The sequence below is a fragment of the Perca fluviatilis genome, chromosome 10, assembly GCF_010015445.1.
Source record: "Perca fluviatilis chromosome 10, GENO_Pfluv_1.0, whole genome shotgun sequence".
In the NCBI taxonomy this organism is placed as follows: Eukaryota; Metazoa; Chordata; class Actinopteri; order Perciformes; family Percidae; genus Perca; species Perca fluviatilis.
The window spans coordinates 30,953,615-30,977,142 of record NC_053121.1 but is presented as its reverse complement, the minus strand read 5'-3'; the positions used below and the strand labels follow the sequence as shown (position 1 = coordinate 30,977,142).

Genomic DNA, 23,528 nt, shown 5'->3' with positions numbered 1-23,528 from the left:
TTTGTTACCTCCTGAAACTCTCCTACAGGAACTAAATTCAGTCCCTGGCTCGTATGGTCAAAACGCAGATTAGGTTCCTCAAAAGGTTTTTGGTTCCTTGAGAAAATTCCTGCAAACGACTCAATATTGGTTTCTTTTAACCATGAACAAGTTTTTATAACATTAACCAAGTAGCTTTAGTTGCCAAAACGACAGATCAGAAGACGCTAATATGAGTGACCAATACAATAGTGACAAAAACAGTCATATGTGTTGCTTATTTGAGCATTTTGTGGTTCCTGATAGCACTCATTTATGACCTATTCAGTTGTTTAGATATGAGGACTGGTTGCAACCAAGCTTACTTAGAGCTCCAGATGGTAACAAAAGGAGGTGGAGATGGAAGAGGTATGCACAGGATTTAAAAAAAAGTAAGGACGTTTAAAAACGTTGACACTGAACGTAATCTGTGGTTTAGCAGAAATCATAAAATATTGGCGATCTTGTCTTACAATAGAGTTGGTTTTCATCTAAGTAGTGGTGTGAGAAACCATTTTGTGAATGTGGGGAGCTGTCATTAGACTGAATGGACGACTAAGTCTGACCTCATCTAAGTTTAACACTGATCTTTATCCGTCTTCAGTGCTGTGGGAAGTCGCTATTATCAGGTTACTAATTAGGTGAAGACTGAAACACCGTTGAGTCAAATTACTTACACGATCCTAATAATGACATGAATATATCAGAAATCTTTTCTTGCCTGACAAAATGCAGTCAGGTGCTGAGAAGACAACAAAACATGTGCACACCTCTGATACTTACAACAATAATACAACAACAAGCTACAGCACTTTTTTTTTTGCCCTGAAAAAGTATTTTTTAATACACACAACATAAATACACATATACAGTAAAACGTTTAGTGCATACATACATACAGAAATACAATGCACCAAGAGCAGCCTGCAGTACAGTGTATATTTTAAGAGTCTGGTGTCTTGAAGTGTAAATAGAGAAAACGAAACAGATATGAGTAGAAACTAGGTGAAACAATAGGCTAAACAGAAATAAATACATAAATAAGTAATTATAAAATGCATAAATAGCATTTGCACACAAGACACACATTTGATGCACTGTAAATGTTGCACACATTCATGCTTCATAAATATTGACCTGATGCAAGTTATTTAAAGTTGTGTTTTAGGGAGAAAACCTTTTTTGTCACTTTTTATAGAGCGTTGGGAGAGGAAGTGAAGGTCTGTATTTGCAATGTAATGTTATATGTAGAATGCATGTTACTTTTGGTGGGATGCACAAAAAAAGTACATTTTCTCAAGTACAGTATAACTCATTACTATTTTCAAGAGCTTATACTTGTATTTATATTTAATGCTTCTTTATTCTTCCACTTCACTGCATTCTAGAGGGAAACATACTTTTTACTCCATTACATTTATTTGACAGCTTTATTACGTCTTACTTTACATATTTAGTATTTTACATACACAATATGTGATCATCTTTTAACCAAAAGATGCATTTTTACAGATTGTTATATTTAGTGCCACCTCGACCAGCTTTGACACTGAAATGTTGCTATGCTGTGCATTTGTTGTTATGGATTAAATCAAAATCAGCTCCACTTCGACCAGCTACATTAAAATGCAGCTTACTGTTAATGCCTCAATAATGATAATAAACAATAATATAGGCCTACAGTATATAATGATCTCACACTCTAAAAGTGTCCACCATTCATAAAGAGAACTAATACTATTAGTATATTTTGCTGATATGATAATAATAAAAAATATATAACCCGGAAAGGTGCCATTATTCATAATGGCTACTTTTACTTTTGATACTCCAAGAAGCTTATGTTTTGGTAATGAAACGTACTATGGGTACTTTTACTTTATTCAAAATTGGTTAGCAGGACTTACTTGTTGTGGAGTACATTTGCAGTGTTGTTACTTTCACTTTAGGATCTGGATACTTCATCCAGCACTGATTTTTGGTGTCTTATAAGTCAATGTTGGCTGAGTACTTGTGTGTGCATAACATGATAAACAACAACAACTACTACTACTACTACTACATTGGTGGAACAAATAGTCAGCTCCTGTAGTTACACCACTATGCAAAAATTTGTTACAAGTTAAAGTCCTGTATTCAAAATTCTACATAAGTACAGAAATATCAGCAAAATATACTAATAGTATTAGTTCTCTTTATGAATGGTGGACACTTTTAGAGTGTGAGATCATTATATACTGTAGGCCTATATTATTGTTTATTATCATTATTGAGGCATTAACAGTTAGCTGCATTTAAATGTAGCTGGTCAAAGTGGAGCTGATTTTGACTTAATCCATAACAACAAATCATATTTTATTTGATCATAGGTTTTTTGTGGTAAATCTGAAACTAAAGTATAGTCACTGCAGATGTTAGATTGATTTAGTGGAGTAAAACATACAATATTTAGTAGAAGTATAAAGTAACATTAAATGCAGTACCTAAAAATTGTACTACTACTCAAGTTAATGTACTTAGTTACTTTCACTAGCTACTACTAATACATAACAATACAAAAACTGATTAGGTCTTAAAAGGAAATAAACAAACTAAATATACTATATATATTGTTGATATAGTCATTCTGCACTCGTGATGTTCATCTGAAGGTCATACAGTAGCAGTACAGTGTGGCGATGTAGTACTGAGTGAGTGAGTGGTGAGTGAGTGAGTGAGTGAGTGAGTGAGTGAGTGAGTGAGTGAGTGAGTGAGTGAGTTTATATTCCCTCTTAGTCACGGACAGTGTCGCTTGGCACAGGACCGGTTCACATTCCGTCTGTCAGTCTGCCCTCGTTCTGTGTTTCTACTGCCTACTACGGGATATTCGTGATTGGTTCATCCCTTCCTCTCCTCCCTCCCTCCCGCGTGATTGTATGTAAATCCGGTGGGGACTGAGCCAGTAGGTGAGGTTGGGGCTGGTGGCTCCTGCCTCGGTGGCGCACACGAGACCCGAGAGCGGCCGAGGTGAGATCGCTGCGCCGTCGGAGCTGTCCACTGTGCCGTGGTGCTGAACTCCATAGCCCTCTCCTCTTCTTCTTCGCCCCCCTCTATCGGCTCTACTCTACATTGGTGGTATTTTGGGAAAGGATTAACAACCTCCTCTTTGGCTGCTTATAGGTGCAAACTTCTCCTGAGGACATTTCTCTCTCTCTACTCAACGGAAATTACACTGTACACCAGCCGTGGATTTGGCCGGAGCTCGAGATTACCATTAATAATAGTTTGTTGAGAAGTGTTGCTTCCTTCCGTTCACCACTAATCTCGTTTGGATTATCTTCCTGGATGGTTTACGTCTGGACACACAGGTAATACAACTGTGTTTGTGTGTTTTGTTTGTGTTGTAAGTGTAAAAGCCCATCCGAGCACAGCTCCATCCATGGGAAGTCCCCCTCTCTATCCGACTCGCTATCAGACAGAAAGCTTAACCCTCATCATCGGTGAGGCGACACAACTCTTGTCTAATAATCCACCAGGTCACTCTCTTTGACTCCGAAAATATCTCCTAATCTGTCGCCTCAAGCTTTTGCCATTTCAGTTTAGCCTACTTGTCGCCAGATCCCGGAGGCTCAAATCAACTGATATCAGGATATCTGAAGTTGAGATTACAGCTGCTGTTATTGTGTGAGGGGCGCTCACACTGAAGAGCACAAACACTTCCCATTGTAACACAATCAATGTTTTTGAAACGATTGGAGACACGCCACGTTGCCCAGAGCTTTTAATTTATCCGCGCAGTACTTAGTGTGTTATTTTTTTCCCCCTTGGCACGCTAATCCTTGAGTGACACCGTTAGCAGCAGAGGGATTATACTTTTGTTTTTCATCCTCAGCTTTGCGCCTGACTCATCTGGCAGTATATTACAGGCTTTTGCGCCGTGGATGGCCATTAGTTGTGTTGTTTCATGGTTTGCGAATGAAATTTGGGGTCCTTCTTTTGTTTTTTATCTCCGCCATGGTGCAGCAGATGGAGTTAGGGCTAACCTAAAGCCAGATTAAGTTCTGCAATCGATACAACTCAGATTTACAGGCTGAAATCCTTTGAGGGTTTGAGTTTTCTGTTGAAGGATATACAGTAGCCTCAACGTTAGTTCCTATACAGGACAATAGATGCAACATAATTACTATAATTATATATAAAAAAATACTGTAGCCTATACAACTTATTAAAAAATAAATACAAGAAACATCATACTATCTGTAAGCAATGGTGGAATGTAACTACATATTTACTCAAGAACTGTACTGTTTCATGTTTACTATTTTTATAGCACATTTCACCGACAAGGCAATTCAAAGTGTTTTACATAAACATTAAAGAGCAGTTAAAATATAAAAACAGCTCAAATAGAATAAGACATATATGAAATACAAGAATACAAGTTTCAGAGGAAAATATAATTTGACAGCTTTAGTTTCTTGTTACTTTACAATACAAATACACTTTACTATGCACTGATTGGTTAATAAAAAGATGATGTATTGTAATAGATTAAATTTCCCTACAGTGTATATAGGCTTATAGTTAGAATTAACCTCACATTGACAAGAAAATGCTAATTTAATATAATAGTGCAACACTCACAGGGAGTCATTATTCTGTATTGAGTACTTTTACTTTTCACTTAAAGTACATTTTGTTAATAATACTCACATACTTTTTAACTGAGTAACTTTTTTAAAACGGGACTTTTAGGGTGACTTTGACTTAGGGCTTAGGGTTAATGAAAATAAGCACTTCCTTATTATTTGTGTGCCAATTGTTGTACACTCCTGATTAGTCTTGTGACAGCATTAATTCGCAGTAACAGGTAAAGGGGGAAAAGACAAACCTTGTGTCAGTATATTGTATTTCCTACATAATTTTGACATTTTGTGTGATTCACAATGCACACAGACACTAATGATCCCAGCACATTTCTCCAATAATTGCTGCAGTAATTGAAATTCCTTCAGAGGAAGTGTGAATGCTACAGAAACCATGCAGTTTTAGTGTTGAGCCATCTGTGGGTCTTTACAATCCTACTTCAATCCCTTCATTCTCATGAATGCATTCACTTTCTCTTTGAAAGCTCTTTGAAACCACAAGATAGAATCTATTTCCAGTGGCGCATTGGATGAATGAGTGGATCTGTTTTTCAAGGCTGCGCTCACTAATTGATTATCCACTTGAATACGAACCAGGGTCCAAGTAATATATCCTTTATACAGGCTATATATTATACATATTGTGCAGAATATAGTGAGGATACTTAATAAACATGCTAGTTTTAATAAATAATTGAAGAGAAAAGACAGATGTGGATATGATACACTCAGTTCACACTTTTGTTCAAACCCATGAAGACACCAACAAAGCCAAACAACACAACATCTTTTCACAGGGAAAATATATTACTTCACCGCACCTAGCTCAGATCCATTTAAGCCATTTAACAACAGGTAGGAGATGGTGCCAGCTGAGCAGGTAGTGGTGTTAATGGAGCTGCTCTGCTATCTATTTCAATACAATGACTTTCTTGGAGCACCGCAGGAAGGGAAATGCTTTTGAGTCAATATTCCTTCCACTAGTAAGAAGGAAAATAATGCTAGGACACTGATTAAAGCAAATCTAAAAGGACTGTGTCTGAAAGTGTAGTAATGGCAGTGGTAGTGAGGGGGGAGGGGGCAGATTTGGATGATATGACAATCAGGTTGTATGTTGGGGAGAATAATTGCGCTGCCACTGAAAATGGCACCGTTTTATGGTCTTCATGGTAATCTCAGGTGTCCTGGCGTCCCAGCAGGTTCAAAAATCTTTACCCATTACCCGCTGAGATATTTTGTATGGGGTTGATTGAGGGAGAAAACATATTTTCCCAGTGTTACTTTTATGCTTTTCTGTACAGATGTAAGGTGCCTCTACAAATTCAGCCAATTCACTTGTCAATTCCATGTCAGGTTCAAAAGGTTTTTCGGTTACACACCACTAATATTTTGATCACGCATAGGTCCTTTTAGGGATACTGTACTGTCTATGTTAAGGGGGTTTCTGGGACACTAAACACATTTGCCTTTGGCTCCTTAGGAATCTATGAAATCCATTATGTTCAGGTGGCTTTCCAACATGTAACATCAAACCGCTACGGAACTGAACTTATATAATAATAAACATAATGGAATAAGGTGTCATGCTGTACTAGTTTATGTATATAATAGAAGGCACTACTATTGTATTTTGTTCAGTGAAAGGTACATTAGAGTGCTTGGAGATTTACACACTTCCACATCAGAAAACTCTCAATTCATCATAGCATTCTGTTGGACATATTTCCAAAGCTACTTTTAAATATTAAATTATTTGCATTAGCAGACAAAATCATTTTCTCACTTGGTATCCTGTCATTGCGGTATGCGGTCAGGTTTAGGCCTCCCTCAGGGAAGAGGACGCCCATGCCATGCACAGTCCACCACATGCACATTGTTTTGGTTTTATTTGATATACTGTACGTCTCTGAAATGTCTGCCTCCCCTCCAATACAATGGACAGATACACTGTCAATATATGTTCTTTTGTAATTTGGGTGAACCCAACCTTTAAAGTAATAGTTCAACCTTTTCAAAAAAACGAATTTGTTTCTTTAGTTGGATGAAAATCAATACTCCTCTCATGTTGGTGCCAAGAGCAGAAAGGCGATTAGCCTAGCTCGAAGCAGATATTCTGGCTCTATCCAAAGTTCAAAAATATGTCTTCCAGCACCTCTAAAGCTCACTAATTAATGTGTTGTATCTCATTTGTGTAAATCCATACAAAAATGATAATTTGTCGTTTAGAGAAAGTTATGTAATGTAAAAAGCTCCATTTAGTCCATCCACACAGCACTTCACATCTTCACTGTTTGCCTAACAACATCAAGGTGATGACAACACTCCCAGAAGTCACTGCATCCAGCTGCTGATTGCCAAGAAACTGTTACAGCACAAAGACAAAAAACAGAACAACATTTTTATATTTACATACAGTTAAGTATGAAAACGACCAGAGGTATTGATCCTTTCATCTAACTCTCAGCAAAAGAGTGAACAAGTTTATTTACCAAAATATCAAACTATTCTTTTCATTTTCCAATCAATCCTTAGTTTGAATTCTGTCTTCACTGAAAGAATCCCAAAAACATAATAACGTTTGTGAATGCAAAACAATTCAAGTAAAATAAAATTAGCTGATGAACCTTCATTGTTTCCTGTGGAATCTGAATTACAAATTATTCAAATGTGTCCAATACATGTTTTGATACACCAATTGTAACAGTTTCACATTTAATTTCGCAATAGCTCGGCCCCAACCCACCTCAACAATAACACTTTGAACATTGCTTTCCCCTTTTCCATCTCCCTTCTTCCCACTCGGAGCAAAGCTGTAACCGCTGCCAACTCCCATCTGTGTCTCTGCGTCTGTCTTTGTTGTTCCCCTCTCCAATATGTGGAATCTTTATTGTGCAGTAGACCCACACATATTGAGACACGCTATTCTGCTGCCATGCTTAGCAGACACTACCTCCTGACATACTCATGTCTCCTGGCAAGCAGGGCGTTTGTTTGACGAAGTGAAAACCTGTTTTTACTCTATTATGCACACTGCACTTCTCTTTTATGTTTGAGTCCACCATTTTTGACAGCATGCAAACAAACAGAAAACCTCTTTAGATCACATGCAGTTACAGATGAAAACACTTATAATGTAATTTACAATATTAGCACGTGCTTAACTTGCAGTGATGATATATGAGAATGTCTATTCTGTGCAGTGAAGTCAAACATTTCCACTGGATCATATTTCTTTTTTTCGTTTTGCTTCGAGAATCAATCTAAGGTAACAGTACGAGGCTCTGTCTCCTGACTTTTCAAGCAGCTCTAGCTTTCTGAAGCATGACCTCCTCCACTCCATGTCTTGATTGAACTCCAAGTGGATTGGTAAATTGTAATTGTCATAACCCATTTCGTATAGCACAGCAGAGCAAAGCTTTTGTGGCTACTTTTAAAGCCGAGGCTGGATGACATGTTCGAACTGCTCTTTCTCTGTCTCATTGCTCTTTGGCAGATGGTCAGACCATAATAGAAGTTGAAGAAACCTTAAGGGTTAGGGTTAACAGACTCCAGGTTAATCCTGTCAGTGTGCTGCAAGCCGGCTGATGGCAAGTGTGGCCTGAGGCATTGGAAAATGTGTCTCAGTGGGTGGGGAAGTTGGTGGTGCAGGTCTATGAGATAATAATGCTATTTGTTGGAAGCGTTTGACACTTGGGGAGGAGGGTGTTGGGGTGGTCTGGCCATGCGTTTCATTTTAATGGCATCACAGGTCGCAGTTCAGTGTTCACTGCCGCTGTGGCCAAGTGTGATGGCATTGTTCTGGGCACAGTACAGTAGATCGGATCAGTCTGATTATGTAATGATTGTTAACAATGGGGGAGCCAATGTGGTGGCTGCCAGGCTTTTTCCTGCAGAGTTGTAGCGGCAGCCTGTACCTCACAACATTTGAAATGGTCTATAAATTAAATGGCTATAAAAGAAGAGTCAAGGTCTTTCCTCCCACTGCCTCGTATGTTGAGACTCCTGCGATCATAAATGATTGTAATGTGGATCAAATAATGCCCAAGTCCCCGCTGTCAAACTTTTGTGATACAGAACTTATAGGTGCACTCTGGAGACGCTGCACAAGGTCCTAAAATCTCTGATGGGTAAAACGATTAAATATTTTTATATAGTGTTGTGGTGCTCACTCATCTTAATTGTTAATAATTGTGGCTTTTTGGATGAATCCCAGGGTACAATCAGAGCTGATTCTACACAGTAGGCTGTTTATAATTCTCAGATGTCAAGCCAAGCTAAAAAGAAATCCTGTGCATGACAAAAGATATACTAGAATCACTTAATTGTCTCACTGGGTGGCTATTTAGAGCTGTGATGAATAATGTGCACACTATCTGAGGATGAATTAGTTAAGATTTCCATACAGTACAAACTGGTTGCTGGGGACTGTTCACAGTGTGCTATCCGGCATTTCAGGACTGCCTGGGTGGATCAAAGACAAATTATATAGTCTGAGAAAACCTAGAGCTTCTTTACGAGTGGCAGTCTTTAGAAGCCAACAATACAGTCCAACAATTTCCCTGCAAGTTTATGTAGATTTGAGTGTATGTAAAGGTTACTTTTATTCACTATGATCAATTTCAATTTAATTTCAAAACATACAGGTGTGTTACAGATTATTTTGACTCTTTAAAGACATTTTGATTCAAATTTGTAATAACAAAAATTAAACACCCCAAAAAAGTCAATTTAGCAGTTTTTGTTAAGCTTTCAAAGACATGATCTTCCTCAGCAGATCCAGTTTGACAAGCTGTCAAGCACTTTAAAGGAACAGTTTGACATTTTGGAAAATATGTATATTTGCCTCCTTGCCAAAAGTTAGATGAGAAGGTTGGTACCACTCTCATGTCTCTGCAGTAAATTTATAAGGCCACCACTAGCAGCCGTTAAGCTTGGCTTAACACAAAGAGAGGAAAATGGGGGCAATTAGCTAGCTTGGTTTTGGTATATGGATTTTGTTACCTTAGTCTGGATAGCAGCATGCCACAAACATGCTTATGGTTGAGATAGTTGATTCTTGACAGTTATAAAAATGTTCGAATTTTTAGTCAGTTCAGTAAAATTCTTAAATTAGGACCTATTCTTGTCATTTGGTTATTAAGCTAACAAAAGATAATTTTTTTCTACATTTGTATAATGTTTATGTCCTAAAATAGACCGGAAGGTTGTGAAGCTGAAGAAGGAAAATGTGAAAAGGTGAAACTGACAATGGCACATCCTGTTTGTGAGTTCAGAAAATAATGTTTGAGTCCCTGCAGGATCCCCCAGCCAGTGCTTACAGTCCGTAACACAAAACATCTATAGTCCTGCTGAGAACAAAGCAAGCTGCTGAGTTAGAAACACATCAGAGGCTCATTAGCGTTCCAGTGATTGACCAGCTGAACTCCCGTTACCCTCACGACTTTCTTAATGTTTTCACTGCTGTAAATCCCTTCGCCTTTTCTCATTGTATGCACCAGTCTCACACAGTTGACATCACTCTGATTCCAGCAAAGGTCCTTTCATATCCCAACTACAGTATAAGAGTCATGCCAACTCAAGAATGGAAACACCTGCCTTGTTTTGTTGAATTGTGGTGAAGCATCTACTTTCTGAGCACGAGGATCATTGAAATTCCACATTTGATTTCAGAAGTTTCTCTGCCTAGATTTGGACTGCCTGCCAGGATTTATAACAGATTAACTTTGAAAGTGATTTAGCTCTCGGCTTCTGCAGTTGCTACCGGAGCAGAAAAATAACTTTTTCTCATCCACTATTGCTATCCTTACTGGCTCACATACTTCCACATTCACTAAACATGCAAAATATGATCTGTTTGTGTGACCCTAATAGTATCAGCGGAGTATATCAAAAGTTAATTAGAGTTCTGGGTGTAAAAAGAAATGATTGACAGTCATGTAGGCAGACAGGACTGGCATTATCCAATAACACACACACACACACACACACACACACACACACACACACACACACACACACACACACACACACACACAATAAACACACTCCCATGATGCATTGGTGACTGACATTCCTCCTTCAGTGCTACAATGTAACTGTGGTGCACAAGGGATTTAGTGGGGACACACAACACGCCAGGGTAAGTTCAAAGCTCAGTGTAATCACATTTTATGCCTTTAGATAGATATCTGAACAAAACAGATAACAGTCTCATAAAAAGGATGGTGGATAATGAATTATATCATCACAACATGCAGCCAACAAAATTACACCAGGGCCTATCTCCATCTTTATCTGCTATCTGGTTGCATTGGGATGCTCTGCTGTTATCCTCTTGGATTTTGGAACTTTGCGTCCTGTCTAATGAGTCGAGGATATCAGAGCGGCGGTCTCCTAAAGGGTTCAGAAGCTGGGTTGTAGACGGAAAGTTGCTTCTTTGAAGTCCAGTGAAAGTGAGGGCTCACAAATCCTAAGAAGTCGGATTTAATTATTTAGTGTGGCAATGAAGTCAGGCTTGTAAATGTAAATGTACAGTAGGGACTGAGATGTGATTGATATAAGGTTATAAGGTTTTGAATGATGAGACAGGTTAAAATTCCTTTGTGCTAGTATTCAACAAAGAACCTAGCTGGTGTTTTTTACACGTTTTAGCCAATTAAGTCATGCATAGTTGATACAAGTGATATCTAGAGTGTTGACAGTTATGCTTGAGTAACAGCATGCTTGAAAACCTTAATGTAAGCTGCTGATCAGCAGAGCATTCACAAGTTCTAGCTGTTAGTGCAGCTTCAAGGGTGTGATCCCTTACCGGCTTCCCAACAGTAAACTCAAACCCAATTTGCCAGTTGTAACGAAATTGTAATGTTCATGTTGATTCTTTTCCTGATTGCTTTAAGGACTTCTTGTTCATGTTGGCTTTTAAAGTTTAAAGGTCCCATGACATGGTGCTCTTTGGATGCTTTTATATAGGCCTTAGTGGTCCCCTAATACTGTAGCTGAAGTCTCTTTCCTGAAATTCAGCCTTGGTGCAGAATTACAGCCACTAGAGCCAGTCCCACAATGAGCTTTCCTCAGTATTTGCCATTTCTGTGTCTGTAGCTGTTGACGAGGAGAGGGGGGGGGGAGGGGCAAGCCACTTTGCTTGTTTAAAAGCCATGATGTCTCTCTCTCTCTCATGGGTGGGCCAAATTCTCTGGGCGGGCAAAGCAGAGAAAGGGGAGGTAACCTTGCTCCTTATGACCTCATAAGGAGCAAGATTCAGAACATCTGAGGACAAAAAAAAAAAAGAAAAAAAATTACGGGGGGGAAAAAAGGGGGGGGGGGGGCATATTAATGTTAAAAAACCTCATAAAGTGAAATTTTCATGCCATGTGACCTTTACGTTTAAAGTTAATTCTTGACATTGGAAGCAGCACAAAACAATCTCACCTAAAGGTCTATTTAGTTGCTGTTCTGGAGACTTCAGTTGTCAATTTGAATTACCAATTGTGTGTTTTATTGCCATTGTGGTGGGTGAGCGCTTTCCACCCCGTGTCACCCTGTTGCTCAATTAACAAGTCATGGTGTCTAAAAATTAAAGCAGTGAGGCGCACAATGTGATAATTTGTCTATAAAATGTATGATGTCAGAGTCTATAGTAAAGTTTTTTGTTTTTTTTTACTTTTACTCATGCAGGCGACATTCACTGAGCATGAAAGCAACACCATGCTTCATAACACACAGTCACACTTGAGAGCTGCCCTGAATAACCATAGTTTTTATTTACTAGCCACTAAGCAGCCCCGCTGGAGCAATTGGGGGTTAGGTGCACCTTAACAGCAGGTAATGAGGTAGTAGCAAGTCTCTTAGCGAGTCACACTCAGATTTATCCTTTCTTATTTGAGAGTTTCTTGAATCAAAGGCTTATTATTCACTCTCTTGTGTAGCAGCTTCCCTTCAAACACTTCAACATATATTTATTTTTTTATTAATACTTGCAAAAATGCAATCAGTTTAAATCATCATTGACTAAAGCAGACAACAGTTGAATGTATGAAAATATGGACACTTTTCAAAGACTCACTACTTCATTCTGCCCTTTTAGGACAGTTTTGCACATCCTCATCATCCGGCTGTTTTTACCTCCTGCCGGCATGGCACATCATCATACTGGTGACTGCCTGTTTATATTTTTACTGCAGATCATTTAATGGTGTGGTTAGAAGTTAGAGTACCTTGATGCATTCATTTGCATATCAATGTAGAAAACCTCAAATTAGTTTAACTCCTTACTGTTTCCCAACACCTCACAGAGCTGTTATTAAAACCTACATGTTATATGACGACAATTACATTGACATAAAATATGCACAAATTAATGCTAATGCATTAAGCTAACTCATTAATTAGGTTAATGAATTAGACCATTAGCATAACTGGTGATATCATAGTGATTATGAAAGGACATTATGCAGCTCAAGTGCCTCTTATTTGGACGTGATCCAGAACATCTGAGAGATGATTAAGGCTTTGCCAGGCCTGTTCCGATGTGGCTCAACTATTTGGACTCAATTTAAGCTCCACAAAGAAATCCCCCTTTCTGAAAATTGCTCCTCAGATAAAAAGAAAGACATAAAGCACAGCTTTACTTTTTAAAAAGGGGCCCTTTTTAACTCTTTTCTCATGCCGTAACCACTATTGCTCATTATTTTTGCTGTGAATAGCACAAACCAGGATACAGTTAATGCAGTCTTACACTTCTGTTGGCATTTTATATTTTTGAACAGAAGGATGCTGTTAAAAAAGCGTCTTGAAGCTGAGACTGCATTAGTCAATCTGTCATAAAAACTCTGATTTCTTTCTTTCTGAAGTTAAAAGCAAATCAAATCAAAATGGCCTGGTTATACATCCTCAGGTGGTATTGAGCCGTATTCAAGCAATCAAAAATATTTTCCCTATATGTCAGCACAGACTCCCAATTAATTAAAATAGACTGGAACATAAGCTAAAGGTCACATAATGAGTTGGTCTGTGTAAAAACATGAGCTAAATATGTTAAATGGAAATGTGTCTTCCAAATACAGAGATCACAGGAAATTTAGAGGCTGCACACAAAGCAGAATCCATGCTAGCTGTCAGCAGATACAGCTGCCAACACAGCTGGGCGTCTGCAGAGGAAGTGCTCTCATAGCAAAAAAATGTGGTACATCTTCTCGCCAAAACATCTGCCACCATGTCATTTTAGATGAATGGCTAGTAATTACACAATGATGGTTTTGTGAGGAGGTGGCTTTGAATCACCTCATTCTGGGTAGATTGCAAGACTGTTCATGTTGCCACATTCTTCTGAGAAAAAGATGTGCTGATGAGATGTGACATTTGTGAATTTAAAATCTATACAAACTTCACATGTAAAGTTGTTCTGGTTCCTGGTTCAGTTGAGTTGAAGGCACAGACATATCTTTACAGTAATAGAGCTTTTTGACCAAATAGTACTAGGAGCTAAAGCCCTTAATTCAGGTACTAACTCAGGAACTAAAAGTTATTACGACACAATGTTTGAGCTTCCACGGCATCTCAAGAATGGCGGGGAGGAACATTAGCGCAGAGGTAGAAAGGGAGTTTGAACTCACAAGAAAGGCAAAGCCCGCATCTGCAGAGCAAAAACCTTAAACGGAAATAAGTTAATTTCAGAATTAAACTTCGGAAAGTCAGCTAAATAACTTTTTCAAAAAATATTTCACATCAATAACAAAATAAATTCCTTATACAGGCAGTTTGTGCTTGCAATATGAATGAATGTGGTACACAAGTTGTAGCAGACTAGACTTGTGTCAGTGACTGTCAGTACTACAAACTCCATCTGTTAGCTCCTGAACCATCAGATAGTACTACCTAGCATTTTCAGGGGCAAGAACTACAATCCAGCAACAAAAGTTTGCTGCAGTCACAATACTTTTGAATAATGTTCCTATGTTCATGGATTTTTTTCTGCTGAAAATGGAAAAAACATTGTACTCTGGATTGTCAATTGATACCACAGAATTTTGACTCGCAGAATATCCCATCCCTGACAGCTTTCAGCTTTATTTGTGGCTCTAAGCACCTGGTTTATAGGTTTATAGAGTTTTTTTATTTCTTCTTTCTAGGAAAAATCCTCTGGCACACATGATATAATGCATTTTATGTTTCCAGCTGCTGCAACAGCTTGGAATAAACAGAGGGATTGGGCAGTTATCATGTGCAGCGATAGGCTGAATAGAAAAAAAAACAGAACCTAAAACTTTATTAATAAAAGTTAAGATGTGATAGTTTTGGACAGAAAATTGAACAGACAAGTTATCTCTGGCAGTGCAGCCAAAATCCTACAACATTTTACAGCAACCCTGTGCTGTAAAATGACAAATAAATGAATCTTGTAACCTTGTAAAACAATTCTGACTTAATAATGTCCACTTAGTAGCATTTTCTGGAACCTTTAACTATATCACACATGGTTCATTCAATCTATAGCACTTTTAGGACTTTGTAAAAGCATGTCAACAAATCCATCTCCATGGTAACTGAGCAAACTCCACATCTGCTGAGTAGGAAACAGTTAAAAACTTGAGTTGGGGTTGTTTTTGTCTTTTGTTGTTAGAATTTCTATACATGGACCAGTTCTCAGGAGAAAATGTAAGATATAAGTGAGTTTTTGTTCCAAAAGAAATAAAAATGAATCATAACAACGACTATTTAAGAAAGAAAAGAGACTGCCTCTCTTATATTATAAATAACTAGTAAAAATTGACAACAAACAATGGAAATTATGGTGTCCTCTTACTGTCGTGGTATACATAAAGACAACAAAGACTGAATCATCTGCATGAAACAAAATGAATAGTGTTTGGCTGTGACTGAGAACTGAATTTTTAGGGTTTTGGAAATCTTTTTTAGGGGAAGTGGAAACTGTTGCAACATGCATTGGGCAAAAATCAGTGAAGCACACTGAACAAGTTGGCAGTTGTTCTGGAAATCAACTATCAACAAACACACACTTATTCTGCATATATAACTATTAATGAATTACCAGCACATGCTTGTGATCAGTGTTGTAATTAACAACTTTGATTTGTGCGGTCTGCAAGGGAAAGGAAGAGTTTTGGGATCAAGGTTTAAAGCTTTTGATAATGGCTTCATTCTGAAAAGGTCAAAAAAAAATCTGATCCTGTATGAAACTTTACAGCGAATATAAAGTTCAATTTTAGTTTGTGGTTTATAGCCGATATACTATACATGCACAGTTTATAGTGTAAAGTTATGAGGCCTGTGTTTGGAAATATGAGATAAATAAAAAATGTTATAATACAAGTACAAGAATCTTTTCCTTCCTTCTATTGGTCAAACATATACCAAATATCGTCTTTTCTGAAAATATAGAGGGACCGATCTCTCTCTTCCTTATACTGTCGGCTGGTGACCGGCTTGTAGTTTCATAGTAGACACTTTGTGTTAAGTGCTTCGCTTCGGGGGAAAACTCTGCAGCATTTTCTGAAGGAATAGATTTTTGCAACTTTATTTCAACTACCAGTTTCTCTGAGCTTATATGGGCTTCATATAAGGTTACAACCATACATTCACCAGCCAATGTCTCTAACCTCTAGGCAAGTGCTGCCCCTTTTTATGAACCCACTTTGCCATTTATTAACTGACTCACTGAGTGCAAGTCTTGCAGAAAGAAATGTAGTATGGTCTGTTTGAGTTGTTTGAGTTTATTTTTTACTCCTCCAGAACCACCAAAAATTTTTTTTGTTTTCGCCCTATGTGAAACATTCTCAGCACATCTTCAAACCTCAAGTGTTTCATTGGCATGCACATCTTAAATGTCTCTGGACTACAGAGGCACTGATTTTCTGGTTTTCTTGATGCACCAAAAATAATAGCAAAGCAGTATGCAGGTTGTAAGAAATTCTTTAAAATGATTCCTACAGACACCATGCAGGGACATTACATGAGTACTATTTGAGATACCCATTTAGGCATGTATGACATTCAAAGTCATCATCTGTTCCTTTGTTGTAAGGAACTGCTCCTTCTGAGAGACTGGTGCAGCATTTTCTGCATTTGTAAGGGAAGTACAAGGACCAAACGGAGCCACTACCCTTGGGGGAAGAATGCGTCGCCTGTGGTTTTGGACGTGCTTTGAACTTGAAGGAGTCCTTTATCAGTGTACAGCGCTGCTGGAGATGTATGAGTATAAGAAGTGCCATGATAACTCTGCCAAATAAGACATGCTGCAGCAGGGTGCTTGGGCAGCAAACACACAGCAGATGCTCCAGTGTTCTCCAGATATCTCAGAGACAAACTGTAGTACTCCGACCAAATTGATCTGTACATAGAAATACCGCTGAGCGTGCTTAAAGGGATCTGCCCACAGGAGGTCAGGGAATGTGTCAGCTGAAGCATACAGTGAGAGAGGGGAGAGAGAGGAAAGTGGAGCCATTTATCTGCTGACTTCAAATTCCCCTCCAGTGACCTCGCTAAAAAATTTGAATAATTTTAAACAAGCCTCTCTAGGAAATCATTGGTTTACAAAGCAAACTGGGAGCACCAGTGCATCCCTGCTAGTTAAAACAGGCCCATGTGTCACAACTGCAATGCAATTTTTCAGCTGTACAGGTGGCCTTCATTTTGACTGGAAATGGGTTTTGGGAAGACAGTATGGACCAACCAGAGGAGCTTTGAAACATGAATAGGGTTCAGTTAGCCTACTCATCTAGTCAGAAGTTGACATGTTTTTTAGTCAGATTAGGAAGTTTAAAAAAAAACATATCTTAATCTGCATCATGAGAAATTCTGCTAAATCAACAATAAAAAAGCTGTCTGGCAAATTTCTTGTGTATGCATGCAAAACAAACTTCTAGAAAGCATGGATCTTCTTGTAGTTAAATTTGGTTACATTTGGAGGTTTTTCTAAAGGAACCCTGCTGTTTGTGTCACCAAACATTCACAGGGTGCAAAATACATGACTAGGCCTGACAGTAATGCAGAAATGAAAAAACAATCCAATTTCTTGAGTAAGAATTCTCCCTCCTTTAAATTTCATCCATGTTTCCCCGCCTTTGCTTTGCAGGCAGTTTACTATGAATAGAAGAGTGAAGAATATTGAATACAACTTGAGAATAGGGTATTTCATTGAATGTAATAAAGGTCTCAGAATACTGCATAGAAATGAGAGAATATTGGAATACACTGAGTATACTTACTGGGCAAACCTTGTTTAGCTATGTCAGTGAGGTGTTTGTTGTGATTTTGCTATATTTTTATTTACAAATACCATATTCTATAGATCAACACCCTACTATCAAACTTGAGAAGTCTGTTTTGTTTGGTATATTACTTTGCCCTGGTAGAAGAAGTATTTAGATATTTCTCTTAAGTTAAAGTAATATCCCAGTAGTCATGTTTCCATCAATGTATTTTATGCTCATTTTGAAGTATCTCATTAGAAAATGTTGATGCAAAAAACTTCCTCAAATTAGGTAAAATGTTTTTACGCTCGCTTGAGGTGGTTTTTGCCTTTTTCGAAAAAGAGTTAATACACAAAATGTTTCTAAAAGTATTAGAAACACAAAATACTTAAAGTAGCCTATCAAAAGTAAGTACTAATGGGGCCCCTTACATTGGAATATGCCCATAAAATGTACTATTTTATCAGATTATAATAACTAAAACAATACTATTAATGTATCTGGTACTACCATGCTTTATATACGTTCGTATTTGGTAGTTCAACCTAACAATATATTACTTTAGAAACTCATTATTATAGGTTTTCTGTGTAAAATGTGAATCTGAAAAAAAACTAAAGCTGTCAAATAAATGTAGTGGAGTAAAAAAAGTAAAAGTGTAAAGCAGCTTAAAATGGAAATACTCAAGTAAAGTACATTAGAATTGTACTTAAACACAGTACTTGAGTACAGTAGGCTATTTGAGTAAACTTTCTTATTTTCCACCACTACCTACACATGCATGGTTAGAATGTTAATTATTGTATTGATATTAGATTGCTCCCACCAGATTTTTGATTGACACTCAGCATAGGCTAACATAATATATGAAGTATAGTCACTAAAAATTGTATATTTTATACAGTAGAAATACTAGCATCTGGCCACCAGTGGCAGCATCCAGCACAGTACTGCTGAGCGGTCGGAGTTGATAGAGTAGGCTACATGGATGTATCAGCGACGGTTTAGTATAGAGGATCTTTAATGTACCGTATGGGAGTAGTTAACATTAGTAATTAAACTTAAACAGCTAATGTAAGTCAAAACTGCCTGCTAGCTTCTCCTGTACTATATTGTAATTCCTCTACTATGCGACAGTAAGTTGCGTGGTTATGACACAATCGTTAGCCTATTTTTATAAAAACACCTTCTACGGAGCCATAACGTGAGGTACAAGGTAATGGAGCCTTTAATACATTGTCGTGTTTCTTTAGAAACAAACAATGGACAAATAGATTCTTTAAACGCTTCAGATGTAAAGTTATTTATATATATTGCTACTTTTACGTAAGTAAATTATCTAAATACTTCCTCCACTACTTGTTATACATTCATCAGGGATAATAGCCAACACTATCAGATTAAGTGCAATTACCAGCAGACACCTATCAAAACCATAGGCTATTCTAACATTAACAACTATGTTATAAAAGGGGCTATGGTTTATTTGTGTTTTCCAAATGCATAAATCAGCTTACATGTTAGACTCACTCATTGACAATAGAGGAAACATGTATTGAAGATGGAAGTTACCATCCTGCTAAGGGTCTTGTTCTGAAAATAAACGGGATTGCCTGATCAAGGTAGAGCTAAATATAATGCTTTGCCTTTCCCTTTTCTTCAGAGGTCATACTAAGCTCATGTAGAATTATTAAAGGTCCCATGACCAGTGTTGGGGAGTAACGGAATACATGTAACGGCGTTACGTATTCAGAATACAAATTATGAGTAACTGTATTCCGTTACAGTTACAATTTAAATCGTTGGTATTTAGAATACAGTTACATTGTAGAAATCAATGGATTACATGACAATACTTCTCTGTTTCACGAGTTTATTCACTCTGACTAAATTAAGGCAACTCTATGCATTTTCCAGAAGCCCCGATATGAAATCGAAAAAAATAGCTATTTGCGTGATCAGTCACAATGGAGCCGAGACCGCCCGACAGAGCCAGGGCAGGAATAAGTTTCTATCTTGGAAATTCAAACAGCATTTCACATTAAAGAACGAACAGGGAGAATGAAATATAACTGTGCAGTGCAACCTGTGCTTGCCAGCAACCAACCTCCTTTCAGCGTCCAAATTACTCCACCTCCAACCTGAAGAAGCATCTTAAAGTAAGCTATTTTTTTAATTAGCCAGGTGTAGTCGTCTGCGGTAGTTTTACTGGTCACCTTGCTATTTTAACGTTGACGTGCGACTTTACATTCTCCTACGTGCTGATTTACTAGCTCCAGAGCCGTTTAAAGACTGACTAGCCCCGTTTGACATGCTAACTAACGTTAGCTAAAATTAGCTTGTGGTAGCAAGACTGCGGTTAGATTTTTGTAGTATGCAGTTCGGGACTACCAATACAATAATCTATCTGCTTGTTCAGGTACACATTCAGCTAGTTGGAATAAAAAGAACACACCATTATAGGCCTGTTTAGTAAGCTGGATGTGATAGCTGCTAAAAAACGCAATTCAATGTGGAAGTAATCCAAGTATTCAGAATACGTTACTCAGATTGAGTAACGTAACAGAATACGTTACAAATTACATTTGTGGGCAAGTATTCTGTATTCTGTAACGAAATACGTTTTGAAAGTATCCTTCCCAACACTGCCCATGACATGGTGCTCTTTGGATGCTTTTATATAGGCCTTAGTGGTCCCCTAATACTGTATCTGAAGTCTCTTTCCCAAAGTTCAGCCACTAGAGCCAGTCCCACAATGAGCTTTCCTTAGTACGTGCCATTTCTGTGTCTGTAGCTTTAAATGCTATTGAGGAGGAAAGAGGGGGGGCAAGGTGGAGGGTGGGGGTGTGGCCTTGACCAACTGCCACTTTGCTCGTTTGCAAGCCAGATATCTCTCTCTTTCTCATGGGTGGGCTAAATTCTCTGGGCGGGCAAAGCAGAGAAAGGGGAGGTAAGATTCCAGATCGGCCCATCTGAGCTTTCATTTTCTCAAAGGCAGAGCAGGATACCCAGGGCTCGGTTTACACCTATCGCCATTTCTAGCCACTCGGGGACCATAGGCAGGCTGGGGGAACTCATATTAATGTTAAAAAACCTCATAAACTGAAATTTTCCTGTCATGGGACTTTTAAAAAATCTCAATTGGTCATGGCAAGTAAACAACACCTTGTCTTCCGGCTCTTAAGCTTTGGCAAGCAGCTCAGCTGCACAACACTTCTGACTGTACTGGACTGCTTGTTGGTGTAAATCTGCAAGACTGGCTGACTTTGAAGCAGGGTAATTGTGGAAAAAAACATATGCATGCTCAGCAAAGTGGATAAATAACAGTGAACAAAAGTTATTTTCCTCCTTTGACACTTTGCATTTTATACTATATATATATATATATATATATATATATATATATATATATATATATATATATATAAAAATAGGATATACCTGCCAAAGTGCTGAAAAGTTGCTGCCACAGGAAAATGATGAATGAAGCTTCAAGTGTCATTTCAACACTTTTGCATTTGCAAAAATGGCATAAAGACACTATTCAGAATAAGATTGGTATAAAGAAAATTGTCTATCATGCAGAACAGGCTTTGATTTTTAAATGACCTCGCAAGGGAAGCTTGTAGCATTTTCTGCCACAGTATGTCTTTCTATTCTATCAGTCATCAGTTTGTTTAGTTGCAGCATAAGAATAGAAATATGATAAGCTAATGTGGCAAGAGTGTGACCTTGTGAATCTTACAAATAGAAAAAAAGAATTATACTAACTTGTTTGTTTTAAAGAATATGTTGTGTTTAACTTATTGATTAGTCCCTGCAGTTTAAGTCTCAAGTCTCATGTGTGGCAAACTTGTTTTATTTTGTGTTGAAAAGCGTTCTGGTTCACCGATCATGTAATATAAAATCTTTCAGCACAGTGACCTTGCAGAGGTCTCAACCTTCACATTGAGTGTTTTGGTGCAATGTTTGGCCATGGCCAGTAGACAAGGCATGCATGTTTTTCTTTTTCAGCACTTCCCTGTCCTTCATTCATACATGTTCACTGCACTCACGACTAGTGAGCTGTACAGTACAACCCCAGTGCTCTACTGTTTCCAAATGAACAACTCATTGGGAACTAAAGGAAGTTAAAAGGTGTAGAACGTGGCAGCCTTACATTATTCAGCTGAAACAGAAATACATGGAATATTTTAACTCAAACAGCCATAGATCATGTAATGTCTGGAACTGCACACAGCATGTTTATGTTACTAAACAGAGTGGAGCAAAAGCCATCAAACATAATTTTTCTGGATTTATCTGAGTCCAGCCGCTAGGGCAGAACAGCTATCTGGAGGTGAGAATCTGCAACTTAAAGGAACACGCCGACTTATTGGGACTTTAGCTTATTCACAGTAACCCCCAGAGTTAGACAAGTCGATACATACCCTTCTCATCTCCATTCGTGTTGTAACTCTGTCTGACAGCCCCAGCGCTAGCTAAGCCTAGCACAGATCCTGGAGGTAACCGGTTCCAATTAGCCTACTTCTCCGAATAAAGCTACGTTCACACTGCAAGTCTTAATGCCTAATACTGATTTTTTTGCTCAGATCAGATTTTTTATTTTTATTTTTCTGGGCATTACTTTTTAAAATGTGGCCTATATCAGACTCCAGTGTGAACTGTTTGCGGTTTCGAACTGACCCGCATGCGCAAAAGAACAATAACAATGACATCAGAAGCAGCATGCTGTTGCACTAACGTTAGGGAGGTTATGGAGGAAGTAAGCATTTTAACTTTTATTTCAAAATGTTTGTGTAATGGCAACCATAACATTAAAGTGCCCATATTATGAAAAAAACACTTTTTCTGGGATTTGGGGTGTTATTTTGTGTCTCTGGTGCTTCCACACACATACAAACTTTGAAAAAAATCCATCCATGCTGTTTTGAGTGAGATACGGTTTCTGAATGTGTCCTGCCTTCAGTCTCCGGGTGAGCTGTTCAAAATCGGCACGGCTTTCTACGTCACTAGCCGAAACGAGCTGGCTAACCGCAACCGTTAGCATGCTCACTAGCATGCTAACGCTAGCATGCTACCTCGTTCTCAATATCGAAGCACTGCTACAACACACACAAGTTCACCATAATCTACAAAAGAACTACTTACATGTGCGCCCTCGTTTAGAAGTCTCCCAGCTAATCCTGCCTCGTAACTGACCGAAGTTGGAGAAACAGTCTTTCTTTTACTGTCTATGGAGCTAGCTGACATGATCTACATCTGAGATAATGTGCATGTGCAAGTGCAATCAAAGATAGTACAGAAGAAGAAGAAGAAGAAAAGAGGTCTCACTCTGTAGCTAAAACAGAGACCAGGTGAAAAGAGGATCTGCAGCAGTGAGAGAGAGCTGTGCAGTACAACAAAAGTATGGTGTTTTTTGAAAATTAACAATGTAAACCCATTCTGGTACAACCTTAAAATACAATTATGAACCTGAAAATTTGCATAATATGGGTGCTTTAATGAGCAGGTGCTGAGCAGGAGAAGAATGAAGAGAAAGAGAGCCAAATTGGCTATTTTGGCCTTTTGCGGGGTTATGGCTGCAAATTCACTACAGAGGTCTGTGTGACCGGACGACTGATTACCGCTACGGGCCTCCACCAGTTTCCCCTGGCTTCGCCCTGCCCAGGCATAG

General features: G+C 38.3%; 1 protein-coding gene across 3 annotated transcripts in view; it reads left to right on the top strand.

Annotated features, from left to right (window-relative positions):
* Positions 1-2,857: 2,857 nt before the first annotated feature.
* The window catches only part of fstl5 (follistatin-like 5), a 175,049-nt gene continuing 154,378 nt past the window's right edge, over positions 2,858-23,528 (top strand). For 2 of the 3 annotated variants that reach the window (XM_039813230.1, XM_039813229.1), the window contains exon 1: positions 2,858-3,365. In XM_039813230.1, the coding sequence (XP_039669164.1) occupies positions 3,343-3,365 (23 nt within the window). In that variant the 5' untranslated portion in view covers positions 2,858-3,342. The remainder of the gene's footprint in view (positions 3,366-23,528) is intronic. The other variant, XM_039813231.1, reaches the window with a different exon arrangement.